This window comes from Jaculus jaculus, chromosome 12, assembly GCF_020740685.1.
Source record: "Jaculus jaculus isolate mJacJac1 chromosome 12, mJacJac1.mat.Y.cur, whole genome shotgun sequence".
NCBI classification, from domain to species: Eukaryota; Metazoa; Chordata; class Mammalia; order Rodentia; family Dipodidae; genus Jaculus; species Jaculus jaculus.
Genome location: NC_059113.1, coordinates 90500106 through 90519391, shown reverse-complemented (window position 1 = coordinate 90519391; position 19286 = coordinate 90500106). Strand labels below are relative to the sequence as shown.

Genomic DNA, 19286 nt, shown 5'->3' with positions numbered 1-19286 from the left:
GGAGTGTAAGTGTTCCCAGGGGTTTAAACATTCCTTCACATGCCTGCCTGGCTTCTTCCAGTGAGCAGAGCATGGTACAAGTGCCATTCATTTGTTTTCTTTGACAGCAGCCACTTCCCAATGTGCCAAGGGAACACTACAGAAACAAGTATGGAAGTGTGAATTGGGTTGACTCAGCAGCTGGCCAGCTGCAGGAGCATCCTCAGGAGAGAGAGGAGATGGCCCTCTCATGCCTCACACAGACATTCGTTTTCCACTCCCTTTAGAGGGGCGTGAGTGATTCTTCTTGGTTTCTTGCCTGCACCACGAACCACGCATGCTGTTCCCACTCCCAGCACTAACCTCTATGGGTCCTCAGACCACATGGCCAGCTGTCCTTTAGTTTCCAAAGGGTTCCCAGCTCAAGGCCTCACAAGCCATGGACACGTGATGCTCTGCTTTCTCTCCCTACTTCATTCCGCCTTGCTGCTTCAGGCTCTAATTCATGCCTCTAGTCCACTACCAGCATCTCCTGTAAACCAGGCCATTTGGCAAGTTCTCATCATACTCCTTACTCTGCCATTGTAATGCCAAAGAGCTCTTGAAATTTGTGACCATCAATATAACTAATATTTTAAAAATATTTTACTTGTTTATTTGAGAGAGGGAGAAGGAGAAGATAGATAAAGAGAGGGAGAGAAAGAGGGAGAGAGAGGCAGAGAGAGAGAGAGGGGGAGAGAGAGAAGAGAAGAGAAGAGAAGAGAAGAGAAGAGAAGAGAAGAGAAGAGAAGAGAAGAGAAGAGAAGAGGACACAGAGAGAGAATGGGCATGCCAGGACCTCCAGCCACTGCAAACGAACTTCACATGTATGTGCCCTTTAGTGCCTCTGGCTTATGTGGGTACTGGGGAATTGAACCTGGGTCCTTATGCTTCACAGGCAATCGCCTTAACTGTTAATCCATCTCTCCAGCCCAACTAACATTACTTTATCAGGGGTTCCACTTACTTATTGAGGCTCAAGGAAGATGAGCTGGCTTAATTTTTCCCCCTTAACTGCCTGCACACCCATGCTGTTCTTGTGATGGCATTCCCCCCCGCCCCCTTTGTGGGAAGCCTCTCTCATATCTTGACCTAATTGTATGAACTTCTCTCTTTCCCCCTCCTCTCACTTGAGTTCTTGGTACTCCATCTCACTTATGTCACACGTATCTTCTTTGAACTTGTCATCTTTGAGCCCCGCTGGCTTCCGGGCTGCTCATGTCTGAGGCTCCAGCCTGGGTACCAAGCCTTACATAGCGCTTTACTTCCTCTCCATGCACAGCCTATGGCAGAGAGAAAGGCATATGGGTGGGGGCGGGGAGGAGGCTGCTGTGTTTGTCGTGGTGAGGATGTGGTTCTCTCTCTGCTGGCTTTTGATGCTTCTCAGACTACCAGTGCCTGGCAGAAGCCTCACCCCGGTGTGACAGGTACTGAAATGCTGGCTGACATGTTCCGTGGAGGACGCGTCTCGCTGCCTCGTCTGGTTTTCACAGTGCTTCTTTTTCTTACCGCAGAGGATGTGGTTCTGGGTCATCTCCTCCTCTGCCTGCCTCCAACACCACACCTCGACTGCCTATTGAAAGGGTTAATAAGGCTGGAGGGTAGGGGTCCTAGAGAGCATTGAATGAGTCACAGAAGTTTCTGGGACATTCTGGCCCTGGAACAGGCTTTAACACAGAAAATTCCTCTGAGTTGTAAATAACTTTCCAGACCACAGCCTGATAAAGGTTGCCTGCTGTACAGAAACCATTGTCCCTGCTGCCTAGGAACCATTGCCCCCAAAATGCAAACAGGTCTATAATTAAGAAGCAGTCATGCCAGACCTAAAAGTCATGTCTAGGAAAGCAAGTCAGCAAGAGACGTAGCCCTGTTTCAGTTGTATTTTCTTCCATCATTCTCTGTCCTGCCTGCCCCTTACATTTAAATAACTAGCTCAGCTGCATCTGAGCAGGACAGATTCAAACCTGTGGCAGAGGCTCACTGTCCTTCATCGTTCATCTGCTTGCTCTCCAGTAAAGAGCAGCCTGCTGGGCTGGAGAGATGGCTTAGTGGTTAAGGCGTTTGCCTGCAAACCCAAAGGATCCCAGTTTGATTCTCCAGGACTCACGTAAGCCAGATGCACAAGGTGGCACATGCATCTTGGAGTTCATTTGCAGTGGCTGGAGGCCCTGGCACACCCATTCTCTCTCTCTCTCAAATAAATAAATAAATACATTAATTAATTAATGGGTTAATTAATTAATTATATTTTAAGAAAGAACGGCCTGCTATTGAGAGTGTATATTCCCTCTCTCTATTTTTACATCACCCTAGTTGGCCTCAGTCCCGACTCTGGCCCAATACCCATCCTAGACAGTCCCATGATGAGGCCCAATGCTTCAGCATATGGCTTCCAGAAACCTAACTTCCGTGCTGTTAGCTGCAACTGAAACTCCTATGAATCGGCTATGCCACATAGAGGACCTGCAGACTACCATACTGGTGTTCCTGTCTCACCGCGGCTATCACTCTCCTGAAACTCCCATAAGCCTTAATGGTATCTTGTACTAGATTTCCCATGGTTCCCGAATGAGAGACAATTTCTACCCACTCACCATACTGCCAAAAATGATATGTTCTCGATGGCAAGACTCCCCGGCCTTTGGCATAGAAGTTTCTTCCTAGGAGAGAATTGGGGAATAGTCTCATCTCTTCAGTAGCACATTTTTTGAAATTTCAATCTCCTCCTATCTTACTCATTAACTGGATGTACTGAGGTTACTAATTGGCCTATTTCTCTAAACTCACTCCTTTGTAAACATCGTAATACAATCCCTGCCTTCAAACAGAGGTATTGCTCTCTGAACTTAAAATGGGTGCATGCATAGACTCACCTATAGTTACCAGTTCAAAATAAGCCTTAGTTGGCATGCTGGGACATGACTATTATACCCATTATGAAGTCGTTCAGCAAACAGACAGACTGACTTAAAAGTAATGGGCTTACTTTTATCAGTCTTGAGCAAACTTTCCAGAGTTGTGACTGCCCTTGGATGGCTAGGTTGTCTGTTTGCCCATTCCTTGAGTCATAAGGAATCATCTATTCTGGACTTGTTACCACCAGACACCATACTCATCACTTTCCTAGCTGGAGAAGTAAGAAGCTCGAACTAGGCCACTACGCTCATCAATTATGAAAAGTATAGACTTTCGGGGGGGGGGGTCACATGGTATGCTGCCACCTCTTCCTCATCCATGGGAAGTCAAGTAGTCACCAAGAGGAGATTCCAGGTACATCCTACTTTAAGAAATTAAAAATGCAATTAAAAGTGAAAATTTTTGCAGACTGGGTATGAGGTAGGTAATTTGGGATGTCTCCATACTCCTAGATGTGATGCCTGCCTAATACTCCTGGCTTTATGGCTAGAAATTAGCATATGTGTGGTATGGGTATTCAGAGAATCAACTGAGCAACAGCACTTGCTATGCAAGCTTGAAGACCTAAGTTTTATCTCTAGCATCCATGTTAAAACAAAACTCTGACCTGGTCATGCATGGTGGTAACCCCAGGCCTGATAGCACCAGACAGGAGAGGATTGCTAGGACTTGCTGGCCAGCCAGCTTGACTGAAGAACAATAACAACAAACCAGTGAACTTCAGGCTCATTAGAAAGACTCATTATTTCAAGGAAATAAGACTGACAAGTCCATGAGGAGGACACTTAGCATCCTCTTGTGACCTCCACCCATGCACACAGGGCATGCACATACACAGACATGTACAATTCTCCTCTCTTGATCTTTCATTGCAAGAGCTGTACTATCGTGGTGTGCTGGCTACTTAAGGTTTTTGAGTCACCATAGAAGAAATGTACATGAAACAAATGGGCGCATAGAGACAATGGCAGTGATATGGGAAATAGACAGCACATTTAAGACACAACAAAACTCAAGTGACGTGGTATGTATTATCATGGAAAACATCTTACGCAGAGAAGAATGAGCCCATATGACAACTCGTCAGCATAGCTTTCTAGCACACTTGGAGTGGAGCATATGTAATTTTGGATAGAGTCAAGTTAGTACACCTTGACGCATGTGAGCTACCATGCATTAATACATGGCCTATCGATCCTCAGATTTTTTTTTTTTTAATTTCAACAGGGTCTGAAACTCAAGTATTTAGTCATGGACAGAGTGCTTACAGAGCCTCTCTCTTTACAACATGCTAAGAGCTGTGGTATGTAAACACTCCAACGTCACTGGAAAACTTTCATTGTGATTCCTTCAAACATGTTCCATGGATTTCTAAGCACATTTAAGCAGAACTCATTGGATGCACCCATGCATTTACTTGATGACTTAGTCAAATAGGTGTCAATTTGTGCTCTTACATGGTTTGATTGATTCATAGAAAATATGTAGTTCTATAAGAGACTTTATCAAAAAGTGATTTTTTTAATGTTTTATATTTTGAGGCTATTCATTAACTCTTCTTTGATTGCCTCCAAACTTTGTTTTCTTGATGATGTCTTTCTTCAATGTTCATAGTCCTTATTGTGGGTAGAAAACCGGGCAACCATATCTGCTGTGGTTGATGACGAACAACACCAAGGCTATGAAAAGGAGCCTGTCCTATAAATATGTATGAGACATCAAATATCAACTTTATGTCAGCTTTAACTCTTCAAAGTCCTTTTAAAATTTTATACAATAGATCCTGCATATAGTTTTATAAGAATGGGTCAGAAAATTACTTACATACTCATTCAACCTTTTTATTTATTTATTTTTTTTTTCCTTTTTGGTCTCAGGGTGGCCTCAATCTCACAGCAGTCCTCCTTCCTCTGCCTCCCGAGTGCTGGGATTAAAGGCTTGCACCACCACGCTCAGCTTCATTCCACCACTTACCTAGAATTTCTGATCCAGAAAAAGTTACCAAAAGGCATGCCACATAATTATTTGCAGATTTTCTAGTAGCCATGCTTTTAAATTGTGAAAGGAAATGGGTAAAATCATTAATGATGTATTTTATTTCACTTTGAATAGGCAGAATATTATTTTTTCAAAATATAATCAGAATAAGATAATGTTATAATTCACAGACACTTTCATGCTTAGTCTTTTAAATCTAGTGGTTATTTTGTTTTTTGAGAAGAACTACACTGGCAGTAGCCACATTCTAGGTGATTTCGCTAGTGGCTTCTCCAGTTGTATCGCGCAGCTCTGGACAGCATTTACGAACACTCAATGTAAGTTGTAGCATAACGGAAGTGTCCTGAGTAAAGGCTTTGAGAAACAAATGTGAGGGACACTTTGACAGTTAGTGGCAGTGTGTCAATTGCATTTTTAATCTTTTAAAGTAGGAAATGTACCCAGAATATCCTCTTGGTGACTGCTTGACTTCTCATGGATATTTTTATTTATTTATTTGAGAGTGACGGACAGAGAGAAGGAGGGAGGGAGAGAGAGAGAGAGAGAGAATGGGTGCGCCAGGGCTTCCAGCCACTGCGAACGAACAAACTCCAGATGCGTGCGCTTCCTTGTGCATTTGGCTAATGTGGGTCCTGGGGAATTGAGCCTCGAACCAGGATCCATAGGTTTCACAGGCAAGTGCTCAACCACTAAGCCATCTCTCCAGCCTGACTTCTTTTACATACATTTTCTTTTGTATTGTGGACATTTTAAGCTACAGTTTCTCTTCCTCTGAATTGGTTTGATTCTTCATCTTCAATACTCTGCCTTTTCCTAAGAATCTAAGGTGGATAGAAGATAATTCCAAGTCACCTGACATGCGAATGGGTTCTCCCAATCAATGTCCAAGGCAGCATTGATGGATTGCTTCCTGTTCCCCTGTCCCTGTCCCCAGGGCTTTGCCTAGATTACTTTTATTCTCCAAACAATGGATATGAAGAATATAGTTACATTAGACAACTGTTTAAAGGGAAAAACAAACAAAGCAATCAAGGCCTGAATAATGGAGTGACTTGTCCAGATGCGGTTAGAAACAAGACTAAACAAGGTCTGAGTAGTGGTACAATTTGTCCAGATGCTCATGGAAACAAGACTACCAGTGCCCATCGCTAGACAAGGAGTCTTCAGCCTGGAAGAAGTCATTTAATTATCCAAATTTCCATGTTTGGCCAATTTGCCCTTCCTAGAGCCACATTTTGAGCTACAACATTAAGGAAGCATTTGTGTTTCTGTTTTTATTCTCTCCCTGATATAAATGGTACCAAAAGAGATATAGAAAGGATTGTCCCATGAGTTATATTTGAAATACAGAAAAGTTCTCTTAAGTTCTGTGATTATGAACACAGTGATGGCAAAGATAAGGTAGGTCTACATAGTTATTCTTTTAGGTTAGATTGTGCGCTGGTTTACTCCCCGCTCCTCCATGAGAACGCAGATCTCAAAGAGGGAAGACTGTATCTCTGTAGCTTATTCTATTACAATATGTCCAGTGAGGAATCACACATGTGGATGAGTGTTTTTTTTAATCTGGGTTTGATGAGGGTCTGACATATACTTAGGTAAAACAATAACAACAAAAAATAAACCTAGAATCTAAGTGTTTAGGCAATTCTATTGTTTGGACTGCAGGATAAAACAATTCTGTATTCTTTTTAAATTTGGGGCTTTTATTAATCAATTTTATCCCAGATGGAATCGACAAATACAGTTAGTTCAAGAAGATGCTTGAGGTGAGATATCTCCCCTCTTGTATAGACTCTATGCTGTCATGGCATTACCAATGTTAATTTTTAACAAGTATTATTTCAATATGCTCTTTTATTATCCTGAGATTAATCCTGGAGTTGGCAGTTGAGGAGAGAATGCTTGCCTCATGGTCCTTGGCCCTGGAATTGTATACTGTCGTAGTACAGCAGTGGCAGGAGGAAGCCAGAGTGCCTGTGTTTCAGACATTGGGCTGGCTGAGCTAAGGACAAGCCAAGGGCCTGCTTCCCGAGGAGCGCCTGATCTGCTGTGCAGGAGGGACGGTCCGAGGCTGCTGTCATCATCACTTGCACTTGCAGCTGCGCCTTATGCTGTGCCGAAAGCTTATGTCCAAAAATACCCTTCCCATTTGTCTCCAGCTGCTGGATTCCAGTTGGGGGCATTTGCTACTTTTGATTTAGAAGGCCACCATAATATGATGTGTATAGTTTATTAATTCTAAAGTCATCCATACTTTCAAAATCATCAAAGTTAAGTAGAAAACAATTAGAAGTTAGGGGCCTTGTCAAATGTATGATCTGTTGAGTTTTCTTTGAGAATGGATAATGGGTAAGAGGTAGGGATTTAAGTTAAAATCCCTGGTAATTGGTGACAAACAAGGTCAGGCATCTATTTTAAGATACAAAATGCTGGGGTGAAATTTACTATTTCAGTATAATATTTATAGTACAGTATTGGTACTTTGCAGTATTGTCTTTACACTGCTGTTTAGGTATCCCACATTTCAATGAATTGCAGTCATTTGTAACTGTGGACTGAACCTAAGTCTACATTTATTAAAATAGCTTGCTTGAGTGTGGTGTGGTTGTATACACATAAAATCCCAAGACTGAGGCAGGAAGATAGTTGTGAATTTACGGCCAGCCTGCATTATTTAGCGAATTCTAGGACAACTTGGGCTACAGAGCAAGACCCTTGAACCAATAAATGAATACCTTTCTTGTCAGTTTGTCTCATATCATTCTTTCGCTCAGTGTTAGTGAATATTTTTTACATGCCTAGTGTGAGCTCAGGGGGAAGAATGCTCAAAAAAATTAAGTTCCTTGTGTAAGTTGAAATGTCAATTGTTTTTGAAGGATCAGAAAAACTTATTTCATATATAATGTGTCAGATAGTCATAAATACTAATGGAGATAAAGCAGACAGGTAAGGAATAGATCCTAGCTGAGAACTGGGAGTATGGGATAAAGAAACCTCTTAGAAAGGTAGACCCTAAGATCATGTATGGGTGGTGGTATAAAAGTGTTCATTGCCTCAGTCTCTGCTCAGCTCTCTGTCCTTTCTGAAAAGCGTTCTCAGCTCTCTGCATGCTAATAACATGGCCCCGGACTTGTTTATTTGCCTTGATTCTTTTTTCATTTCATCATTCTTCATATTCTTAATTTTGCCCAATATATTTCCATGTAATAAAATTATCTCACATTTTTCAGACTTTCATGATTGCGCGAGTGTGCAAGTGCATTGAGTTTCCAGTTAATTAATTAGGTTTATCATTAGTCCATATAGTCATCACCAACTTGAGAACTAAGTCATGTTTTCAGATGTTTGTGCTAAACCATTTTTGAACCAAAGTTAAAGTTTTACAAAGAGGTATAAAAATTCTAAATTTGAATTTTTTTTTCTTCAACAATCACTTAGTGTTTGTAACTGTCTTTTATGTACGGGATGACTTTCCCTTTTCTCCAGAAAAATTTCAATTGGTCTTTAAACTCATTTTTTCACTCACATGTAGTCCGGCATCAGAACTGTGGTGACCCTTCTGGGAGAAGCAATATTGACTTCTTTCACAGGTCATATGCTTCCAGGTAGCAGTGGTAAAGGCCATGATATTAATTTGATATAGATTTTCAAAAATATTTTTAAAATTTATTTTATATTTGCAAGCAGAGAGACAGACCATACACAGACAGACAGACAGATACACACACAGACACACTCTGTTTCTCGCTCTCTGAGAGAGAGAGAGAGAGAGAGAAATTGAGAGAGAGAGAATGAGAATGAGAATGAATACGGGTACACTCAGACCCCTAGCCAATGCAGACAAAGTCCAGATGCATGTTCCACTTTGTCTGAATTTACATGAGTTCTGGGGAATTGTACCCAGGTCATTAGGCTTCACAGTCAAGCGCCCTAATTGCTGAGCCATGTCTCAAGTCCTGATACATATATTTTTTAATTAAGTAGAAACTTTTTATGGACACATCATGTGTTGGTACCATCATTTCCTTCCTCCCTGCTCCCACTCCACTGAGGGCCCTCCTTAGTAGGATTGCTGGTATTCTCCATGGGGTTGTGGGTTATGAGCAGAAGTCAGTCGTTGTGGAGTGTTCCATGTTTTTCTTTATGTTTAATGCTTGACCTTGAGGAAAGAATTAGAAATACTATTGTTATTTGTATCTTAGTATTATGACTTTCAAATCAGAAGATGTAGTGCTATTGAGAGATGCAAGAAGTTTTTCTACATGCTTGTATGGTAGAGGCTCTGTGTATGTGGTGTGCATATGTGTGCCTCACATGCACTCACGTGTGTACCCAGAGAGCATCGAGTGTCCTCCTCTATCACTTTTCCACATCATTGCCTTGAGCCAGAGTCTCGCACTGATCCTGAAGCTGCTAATTTTTGGTCAAACTGGCTGACCAGAAAACCACTGCTGTTCTCTGGTCTCCACCCTTCATGAGGGCGGTGGGCTCTGGCCGTTGAGCTCGGCCTTTCTTAGGCCCTCTTGCTCTCTTGCTAGCAGAGCCATCTGCGAAACCCAGAGACGCAAGGTTTTTATCTTGAGAGAAAACAACCTCATCAGCAACAATGATTTAGAGCTTTTTCTTTACATAAATAAATAAAAAGATAAAGAAAACAGAAAGCAAATATTTGTCAGTAACAATACCCAGAATGAGAAGCTTCACAAGCAATTCTAGAAAATCCAATGGAGGTAATATCATCTGTTTGTATATATTAGAATGAGATTGCCCCATGCTACTTTAGAAATGACAAAGGAAACAAATGCTTTTAAATGTTTCTGTGATGGGGAGAAATATAGCCATTCTATTTATAACTTGAGCAGAGCCCGACATAAAAATAGCTCTGAGAGGCAGATTTTCTCATATCTGGAACAGAGTTCGACTGCCAGGGATTGAAGGAGGTCTAATAATCACAGCCACATCGGTAAATATTGAAATATTGTCTTCTTTTACTCTAGTTTTCTCACTGGGAGGACATTAGAATTAATAGTAAAGTCCTTGATTCTATACTTTGCATCTTGTTATTTTCCGGGCTATCAATCTGTTTTTGACAGAAATGATACATTTCCCCATCTCTCAAACCCACCCCGTTAAATGGCAATCCTGCTGATCATTGTATGCCTGTCAGTGAAATATTTCTGCGATGCCTCGATTCAATATTTTACTCTTCTAAGGACTAATTGTACATAACTGGTATGACAGCATACACATAGAAAGAATCCTAAAAGTTAATGGAAACTCTTTTCTTGTTTTCAGAGGAGCTTCTTGGGTTATGCCAGCTTTAAAGTGGGGGAACTGCTGAAGTCCAGGGAGCAACTGCTGTCACTGAGCCTCAGGTGGGTCTCTTCATTGGTAGAACCATTTTATAGTTCCTAACCTGGGATATCAGTGGATGGCTGGCTACACCCGAGACTCATGGTGCTGTCACAAGTTGAATATTATGTCTCACATGGCTTCAACTTATAGAGAATGAGCAATAATTCACATTTAAATTTGTGTTTCAGGTTGTAAAACTTTATCAGCTTTGTTGGGAGAATAATACTCCATTACAACTGAAGTCATGGCATTATTTGAAAAAAATGTAAACCCACACCATGATTATGCTATTTGCATAATTTTTCTTTTGCCCAAAATTAACTTTTTAAGTGAATAAGTTTTATGAATAAATGATTATTTTTTAATGCTTGAAATGTGTTTGAGGTGATGTGGTAGCTTTATGATAGCAGACTGAGCTAAATTTTGTTGTTATGTTAGCAAAGCCCCAAATGCTGATCATTTAAACAAGATTCACTGACACAGACAGAAGGCCGTAGCTGAGTCTGAGTTCACGTACACTTTAGATTGGTGTGGGAAGTGAGCACATAGTCTTTGGAAGTTGAAAAGTATGGTAACTCTATCAGTATTATCGAGTGGGATGTGTCTTTTTCAATTAGCAGTATGTTTGAGAGCAAGAATTTGTAACCTCAAGGTCTAATAAATCCTATAATCATCTATACATAACAAACACTGCCTTATACAAATTTTTTAGAGTGAGTAGATACAGAAATTGTATAGAAAAGTAATTGTAAAGCATACAAAACTCTCATTGTGATGAAACATAGAGAGCAGCATTTTACAGTTATTTGTCCCCCCCCCCCCAAAGAATCACTTTCAAATGAACTATTTATTTCATTAAAATTCTTTAAGATTTTCCCTTTACTTTATTTCATCAAGGATCCTGTGACTTTTGAGGGCATCTACACACATGACTTTCACTTTTTCTAACTTGGTTGGTAATCCTTACATCACTGCATGCTGATTTAGTAGTATAATATTGTTGTGTAGTTATGCTAATATAATGTTATTCATGGAGAAGAATAAATGTCAGAGAGTTTTCATATAAGAACCATGTTATCCCTAGCTGCCTTTGTGTTTCTAAACATTGTGCGATGATATACATTTTCTAGTAAGACATGTAAAAATCTTTACAGTTTTGTGATGATATCCCCACTAAACTACAATGTCATTATTATTTTCTGTTTGAATTGTAGGAAGGCCACCTATCAAGATTAGCTGTCAATGTCACTAATCCCACACATACTTGCATAACTTTAAGAGCAGACCCTTTGCCTCTCGATTCTGTGTCAAAGACAATAAACATGGAGCTTAATTAGTATTACTGCCAGTCCACATGTTTCCATCATTATGTATTTTAATTCTTTGTTATTTATCAACTATCTCTATGTATCTATTGTCTATCTTGTATTTATCTGTCATTTGTCATGTATTTATTTTATCATGTGGTGTTGACAATGTAGCCCAGGTTGGCATTAAACACCCCACTTATGCCTCAACCAAGTGCAGGATTCAGAGATTTCAGGTGTACTCCTCTGTGCTTGGTTTAGAGGAATCACTATCTTCCTCTTCTTACTGACTTGCTGTCCTTGATAGCAGCATGCTATATAAGAGACAAAGACACTGAAACATAAAGAACCAGAATTCTTGTTTGTTTGCAGACAGGGTCCCATGATTAGTGCTGGCTGTCCTGGAGCTGTCAGGTAAATAAGGATGGCCATGATCTTGCAACAATCCTCCTGTCTCTGGCTCCTGAGTGCTGAGATTTGGAGCTATGTAGTGATATAAAAATATTGAAGCTGGGCATGGTGGCATACACATTTAATCCTAGCACTTGTGAGTTTGAGGCCACCCTGAGACTACATAATGAATTCCAGGTCAGCCAGTGATAGAGCAAGACCCTACCTCAAAAAAAAAAAAAAAAAAAAGAAAGAAATAAAAAGAAAAAGAAGAAACATATTGAGCAGATAGAATATTTAGAAAGAAGAAAAAATAGGAGGGCCAAGTTTAAAAGACCACACTTTGAGTGAGAGATGTCTTAGCCGTTAAGGTGCTTGCCTGCAGTACCAATGAACTCACATTTGATTCCCAAGTACCCACATAAAGCCAGATGCACTAGGTGCTGCATATATCTATAGAGTTCTTATGCAATGGCTGGAGGACCTAATGTATTCATTCTCTCTCTCTCTCTGCCTCTCTCTAATAAATAAAGTAAAATAAATTAAAAAAATACTATGCTTAGAAGAAAAAAAAACTAAACTTTATGAGTAATTAAAACAAATTTCTACTTTTGATTTTGAATTTCTGATTCATTCATTGGATTTTGATTATATATATATAAAACCGAATTCAACAACCAATATTTCTTTTCTAGGAAAATATTAACTTTTAAATGTTCAGATTGTTATTTTCTCCCTTTGTTTGAGACAGGTCTCACTAAGCTGCTCAAGAAGCTGGCCTGTGTGCTCCCTATGTACAAAGGGCTGGCCTTGAACCCGAAGCTTCCCTCTTGTCTTTGCCTTCTAAATTCTGGGATTACACATGTGAGACACCATACCCGGGTATTTTCTCTTTTGTATGACTTGCTGTCTTTGTGGAATTCCTTCCCTATGAACCAGAGAGATTATGAATTTATCATAGTCTCAATTTCCAGCACATGATGTATAGGGCTTTGTTAGTTTTGTTCTGATGTAATTTATCTTTTTTTTTTTTTTTTTTCCCACTGACTACCTCTGCAGTACTGATTTAAAAGAACAGTTGGTCACAGAGTAAGGAACAGTTTTTCTTTTGTTTATATTTCTTTGCACTGATTATTTTGCCTTTTATTCCTTTTGAATTCCAGCTACTGTTCCAAACAATCACATTAAACGTGTTCACGGAAGTAGTGGGCATGATTGTAGGTACTATCCAAGGCTGGTGATGATCATACGTTTATGTGGTTCTTCACTTTTCCATACTCTCATGCCTTTTGGGGGAACTTCTTACTACATAATTCAAACTTCCAGACTCTCAAAGCAGCTTCACAGTGTAGCCTGTTTTAGTGTGACCACAACATCCTGTGTGCTTTGAACTGAGGATCAAATACATTAGAAACTTTTTTTCTGATAGAAAATTTAAAGACACAAGACGAGTGCATGTAACACTTATATTTACACTCAAATCTCATGAGCTATAATAGTGTGCATTGTTTTAAGCTGTAGAGTCAAATTAGTTTGCAAGTATTGGGGAAAAAAGCCTCTAATATATGTATTAGTTCCCACCTCATTATAGTCTAAATACCTTGTTGACTCTTGAGTGTTTCATTGTGCCTGATTGACTTAGTATTTTTACTTATCATTAGCTTTTTAAACATTGTAGTGTATCTACTTTGGTTTGCTACTTCTTTTTTTTTTTTTTTTTTTTTTTATTTTTTGAGGTAGGGTCTCACTCTAGCCCAGGCTGACCTGGAATTCACTATGGAGTTTCAGGATGGCCTTGAACTCACGGTGATCCTCCTACCTCTTGCCTCCCAAGTGCTGGGATTAAAGGCATGCACCACCACTCCCGGTTTATTACTTTATATTTAGTAACTCCTACTTTTTCTGACTTTTTATGTCTTAATTATATATATGTATATATTTTTGGTTAGTTGCTATGTAGTCCTGGCTTCTATACTATAATGTATTCAAGGTACTTTTCTTTTATATTATGTATTATAACTTTAGACACGAAATATTGAAAAACCTCGTTGTGGCAATGATAATAATAACAGCAGTAAGAATGACTTCATCTCTCTGCTCTGTGCTGTGAGTGTATCAGACATCAGGCTCTTTCCTAGCTAGCCGGTGAGGTTATTTCATTCCGTTTTATAAATTAAGTAGAGATTAAAAGCACTTAAGTAATCTGTTCAAAGTTATAATATGATAAGTAGCCACAGAGTTACTTTTTAGGAATAGAAAGCCTGTGATTTCCGTGACCCACCTCTTGGCTTCTTTGACAAGCCAGCTGACACGTAGGACATATGTTACATAATATAAAGGCTGGACAAGGCAGAGACATGGGTCCAGGACCATTTGTTCGTTGTGCCGTATGTGCCTGGTCTTTTCGTAAGTGATGAATAGATGATGAACACACTGTGAGGAACTTGGAAGTGAACGTGTTAGCAAGGATGGTGGAAAGCGAGAACCAGCCTGCTGGATTAAGGTGCTTGGAGATTATAGGAAATTCATGAACTTTGTTCTTATCCCAGAACCATGATACACTCAGCCCTCGAGCATTATTTGCTACAGAAGCTCTTGATAGTCGTATGCTGTACTATCCTTTTATGAAACTTTTGGGACCATACAAGCAGAAATTAGGAGCACTTCAATATTATGTAATGATTTGGTAACATAATTAAAAGTCAAATATATTACTGGGAATATTGCAATCTGTCAAAAGAAAAAAAAATACTAACATTGTTCTTAAATCAGAAGCCACAGAAACAGATCACAGGCCTCACGAAACAATATGAGAGGTAGAGCTTTCTTCCTGTGGAATTCTCAGCAGCGTGGAGTCCTGTTGTTTCAGCTTACCCTTGACTTTGTCAGTAATTCGCTGGTAGCGAGATACTGAGGAGTAAAGTGTGGGTGATGCAAATCTGATCCCTAGAACACCCAATGTCTTCTAATCTCAGTACTGGAGAGGTGAATCTCTGCTGTTCACTGGCTAATAAATCTAGCCTATTTGGTGAACTCAAGGCCAAGGAGATATCATTTAAAAAAATAAGGTGGATTGTGCCTGAGGAAGGACACCCAAGACTGTCCTCTGACATCTGCACTCACCTGCACACATGCATGTGTGTGTGTGTGTGTGTGTGTGTGTGTGTGTGTGTGCGCGCGCAACACACATCAACACACACACACACATAAACACAAACTTGCTCACACAGCAAACACACAAAAAAATTTTAAAAAGTGACAAAATCAATTACTGGCCACCAACACCTCCACCTTAGGTAAGTAACATATTTGTAATTAATTTTACAACAGAGTCATTACAATGAGTGGAAGTGTGGAGGATAAGGGTGGCATATACATAGCTAATTCATACTTTTGTATACGAAGTGCAGTTCAACACTGCGTGTTTGTCTTGGGAAATGAGCAGGTGGGACAACATGGAAACCAACCTTCCCCTCTTCCAAAAGTAATCTTCCATGAGTAATCTCCCATGGGACTCGTGTGGAAGAGAGCTTATCTTCCAGGAGCACCTCCCTCCTGTGAGTGCCGCAGGGGTGGGGGTTATTCCAGGGACTGTGGCAAAAGCCTCTTATTGGCAGCTCTAACACTGACTTGGATTTCAATATACTGAGCACTTTTGTGCTTTGTTTCCTTTAATCTACTAAGAATTTTATTTTCTAATGGGTTAGAGGCTGTTTTTCCTGTTGGTGGATAAATGGACAGAGGATCCAGAGTTTGACTTCTTAAACTCCCACAGCTGGTCCAGTGATTGAAAGAGGTCAAGATTAGGGGAGTATATATTGTCAATTAATAAACTTCCACACAATGTGTATTGATTTCTTACCACCTTAGCATTCAATTATTTTAGAGATCAGAAAGGCCCTTCAACTGATTTCTTGCACCACTTTTATGACAGAAAACGCAAACTCAACATTTCTCCCCATTTTCAGGCAGGTCTAGAATAAGAAAAGTATTCCTACTGTATTGCCATTCCCGCATCATGATCCAGCTAGTCTTCATGGAGTTAAGTACATTAATTTTTTTTGTTGTTTAGGCAAGTCCAACAGACTGCCTTTTTATTTTATATGAGAGAAAGAGAGAGAGAGAGAGAGAGAGAGAGAGAGAGAGAGAGAGAGAGAGAGAATTGGTGTACCAGTGCCTCCTGTCAATGCAATGGAACTCCAGACACGTGTTGACCCTGAGCTTGTGTTCACATTACATCTGGCTTATATGTGGGACCTGGAGAGTCAAACATGAGTCGTTGGGCTTTGCAGGCAAGCACCTTAACCGCTAAGCCTTTCCTCATTTTCCTTTCTCTGTGATACCTATGACAAGAGCTCTTGTCTAACATTGAGCCTTTTTTTTTGAGTCAGGAAGCAGTGGGAAGAATTGAGTTCAAGGTCTCATTCCAGTGCCACCCATATCCCCCAGGCGTGCATTGTGCTCTCTTTAGCACCTGTTAGTGAGGAGCAATGACTGTTCTCCTGGGGTGATTTTGTATAATTAACAAATGCAGTGAGGTTCTGCCTTATATTAGAGAAAAAACACTATTAATATTGTTCTCCTTATGCTAACATTACTAATTCTTTCCAATAGTCTTTTAATTTTTGCTTAGTTTGCTTATATAATTGCTTGAAATATTTTTTTCTTACAGTATCCATAGTTCTCCCAACCTCCTCAGTTACAGAGTTGCTGATTTCACTCTTGATACACAGTAATTTTTTATTATCCAGAAATGTATTTTTACCTGAAACTGTGTTTCTGGTGTTGGTCACTCTGAAATATTGTCTAGCTTATAGCTAGGGAAGTTTTGAACAAGAGACACATAAAGATCAGTACTTTGGTTGAATCAGACAACACACCTGGGAAAAAATAAAACTTGTTTTGAGTAAAAATTTTAGGAACATAACATTGAAATCAAGACCAAAACAAGCATAAATGACACAAAAACTATCATTGCTTCTGAAAGTGTATTGATACGTTTATTGCTGAATATACCAAATACCGAATACAGGTATAAATTCAAGTGACATTTGCCTCTGGCTTTGGCTGTGAAAAGGGGGAAAAAAAAACATTTAAAGGCGAGTAATAGGGGATTTGCTTATAAAATTATGTTCCTGTATGAACCTGTGTTGAAAACCCTGAGTGATATACTCCCTTAATATTATCAGAATGTTGCAACATGAGTCACCTTGCAGTACCTTGAAATTCTACCCATTGGTTGTAACATTAGTGGAAAGTATAACACAGACAGAAATATGAGATTATAAGAAAAAAAGAAATAGGATGGGATTGAAAGACACTCTAAAATGAGAGCTAGGGCTTAGTGGTAATAAATAATAAATAAATAAATAAATAAATAAATAAATAAATAAATAAATAAATAAAAAAAATGAGATATGGCAGAAGAACTGATGGCTCTGAGACTCAGTTTCTCTTCTGTGAGATGGTGTCTACCTCAAGGATTTCTTTGGAGAATCATGTTAATTATGAACATGGCATCTAATCCTTTGGTTTCTCTTTGGAGCTTGTAAAGGTTTCCACCTTCACTAACGTAAAATGCATTGCTGCCTGGCAGACAGTAAATGCTTCATTGGTGCCAATTATTATTTGTGTTATTTTTCTTTATTGGCAGCTTTTCTATTTCTTTTTAGGAGGGGTTTTCAACATACTCTTTACAGATATCTGAAATCATAACTGGCAGAGAGCAGGCGTTTATCTTATACACATGATTAAGAAGATTATTATCAGTGTTGTCATTTTGCATTTCATTGCGCTTTCATTTATTTTATTATCTTATTTTTTCAAGGTAGTGTCTCATTCCAGCCCAGGCTGATGTAGAATTCACTATGTCGTCTCAGGCTGGCCTGGAACTCACAGCAATCCTTCTCCCTCTGCCTCCTGGTTGGTGAAATTAAAGGCATACACCACCGCGCCCTGTAAATTTCAGCTTTCATTTATAACATCAATGTCTCTGCAGTTATACACTCTGGAGTTTGTTTACATTCCTAATTTGTTTGCATGGCTGTAGCTATGACCATGGAAAGCAATTAGCACTCTCTTATTTTGCATTATACACTCATCAGATTGCAAATTGGTTTAGGGGGTCTCAGCAACTGAAGGGACAGCACGTGCTTAGAGTACACTCCAAGAGCTCCTTGGTTTGCACAGAAAAGCCTGACATCCTTCCTCTTTTAAAACACAAATCACATGAAGTTAATATCTGCACACAGAGACCTGCCTACCTGGTAAGAAATCTGAGAGCTAATGTAGCTTTGAAGATAATTTAGGAATGATTAGGTCTGAAAAGAATTCTATTCAGCTTGAAAACTGTGGAATAGAATTTCCTGTATTTACCGAGGCACTTTCATCCTCATTGTCACGTGTGCGCCGGGTGCTTCAGGTGCATTTTCATCAGCTCCTTCCAAGTGGTGCTCCTGTATATGCGCATTCCTTGGGTTACTGGAAGTTATTACGCTGAATTTCATGGTGAAGTATGTTTGAAAAGTTTATATTAAAAAGGAAAGTAAGCCAGGTGTGGAGGTGTACGCCTTTAATACCAGCACTTGGGAGGTGGAGGTAGGAGGTTCGCCATGAGTTTGAGGGCACCCTGAGACTACGCAGTGAATTTCAGTTTAGCTTTGGCTAGAGTGAAACCCTACCTAAAAAAGAAACAAAAGAGAGAGAGAGAGAGAGAGAGAGAGAGAGAGAGAGAGGGGGAGAAAGGAAGAAAGGGAAAGTAAAGCGGGCTTTCTTTCTGTAGGATCTCTCAGAGCCTTCATCAGCCATTAAAAATGCTTTGTGCCTCTAGGAGAATGCGTGTCACAGACAACCTTCTATTGGTTTTGTGCATGTGTTCATGTGTGTGGTGTGTAGGCTATTCATGAATGGATATTCACTTTCATATTTACATATCATTGCTCCATCATGTCACCCCTCCACCCAATTCACCCATCTATTGCCTATAAGCACATAGACTCATGTCAATGAACCATGTGAATATCATACTTTATAAATTCATATAAATCATGTAGTCAAATCTTGCAAAATCAGTGAAAATGAAGGGTCTCTTTTATGACCATTGGTAGATTTTTTAAGCATGGGTAAGTAAGTATATAAATATTTTCACAATTACTTAATAGTTTAACTATCCAAAGGAATGTTACTGCTGAGGAGACCACTTCCTTCCACTTATTTTTCCTTTGTGCTTGTTTTGAGTGTTTGTGTGTGTGTAGAATGTTTGTCATGTGTCTTCATGTGGTTTATTCATGTGTATATGCA

The 19286-nt window shown here is 39.6% G+C and overlaps 1 protein-coding gene across 1 annotated transcript in view; it reads left to right on the top strand.

Moving 5' to 3' along the window:
- The window catches only part of Inpp4b (inositol polyphosphate-4-phosphatase type II B), a 507192-nt gene that overhangs the window by 216915 nt on the left and 270991 nt on the right, over positions 1-19286 (top strand). Inside the window, exon 8 of the mRNA XM_004655836.3 lies at positions 10231-10310. Coding sequence (XP_004655893.2) covers positions 10231-10310 — 80 coding nt within the window. The remainder of the gene's footprint in view (positions 1-10230; positions 10311-19286) is intronic.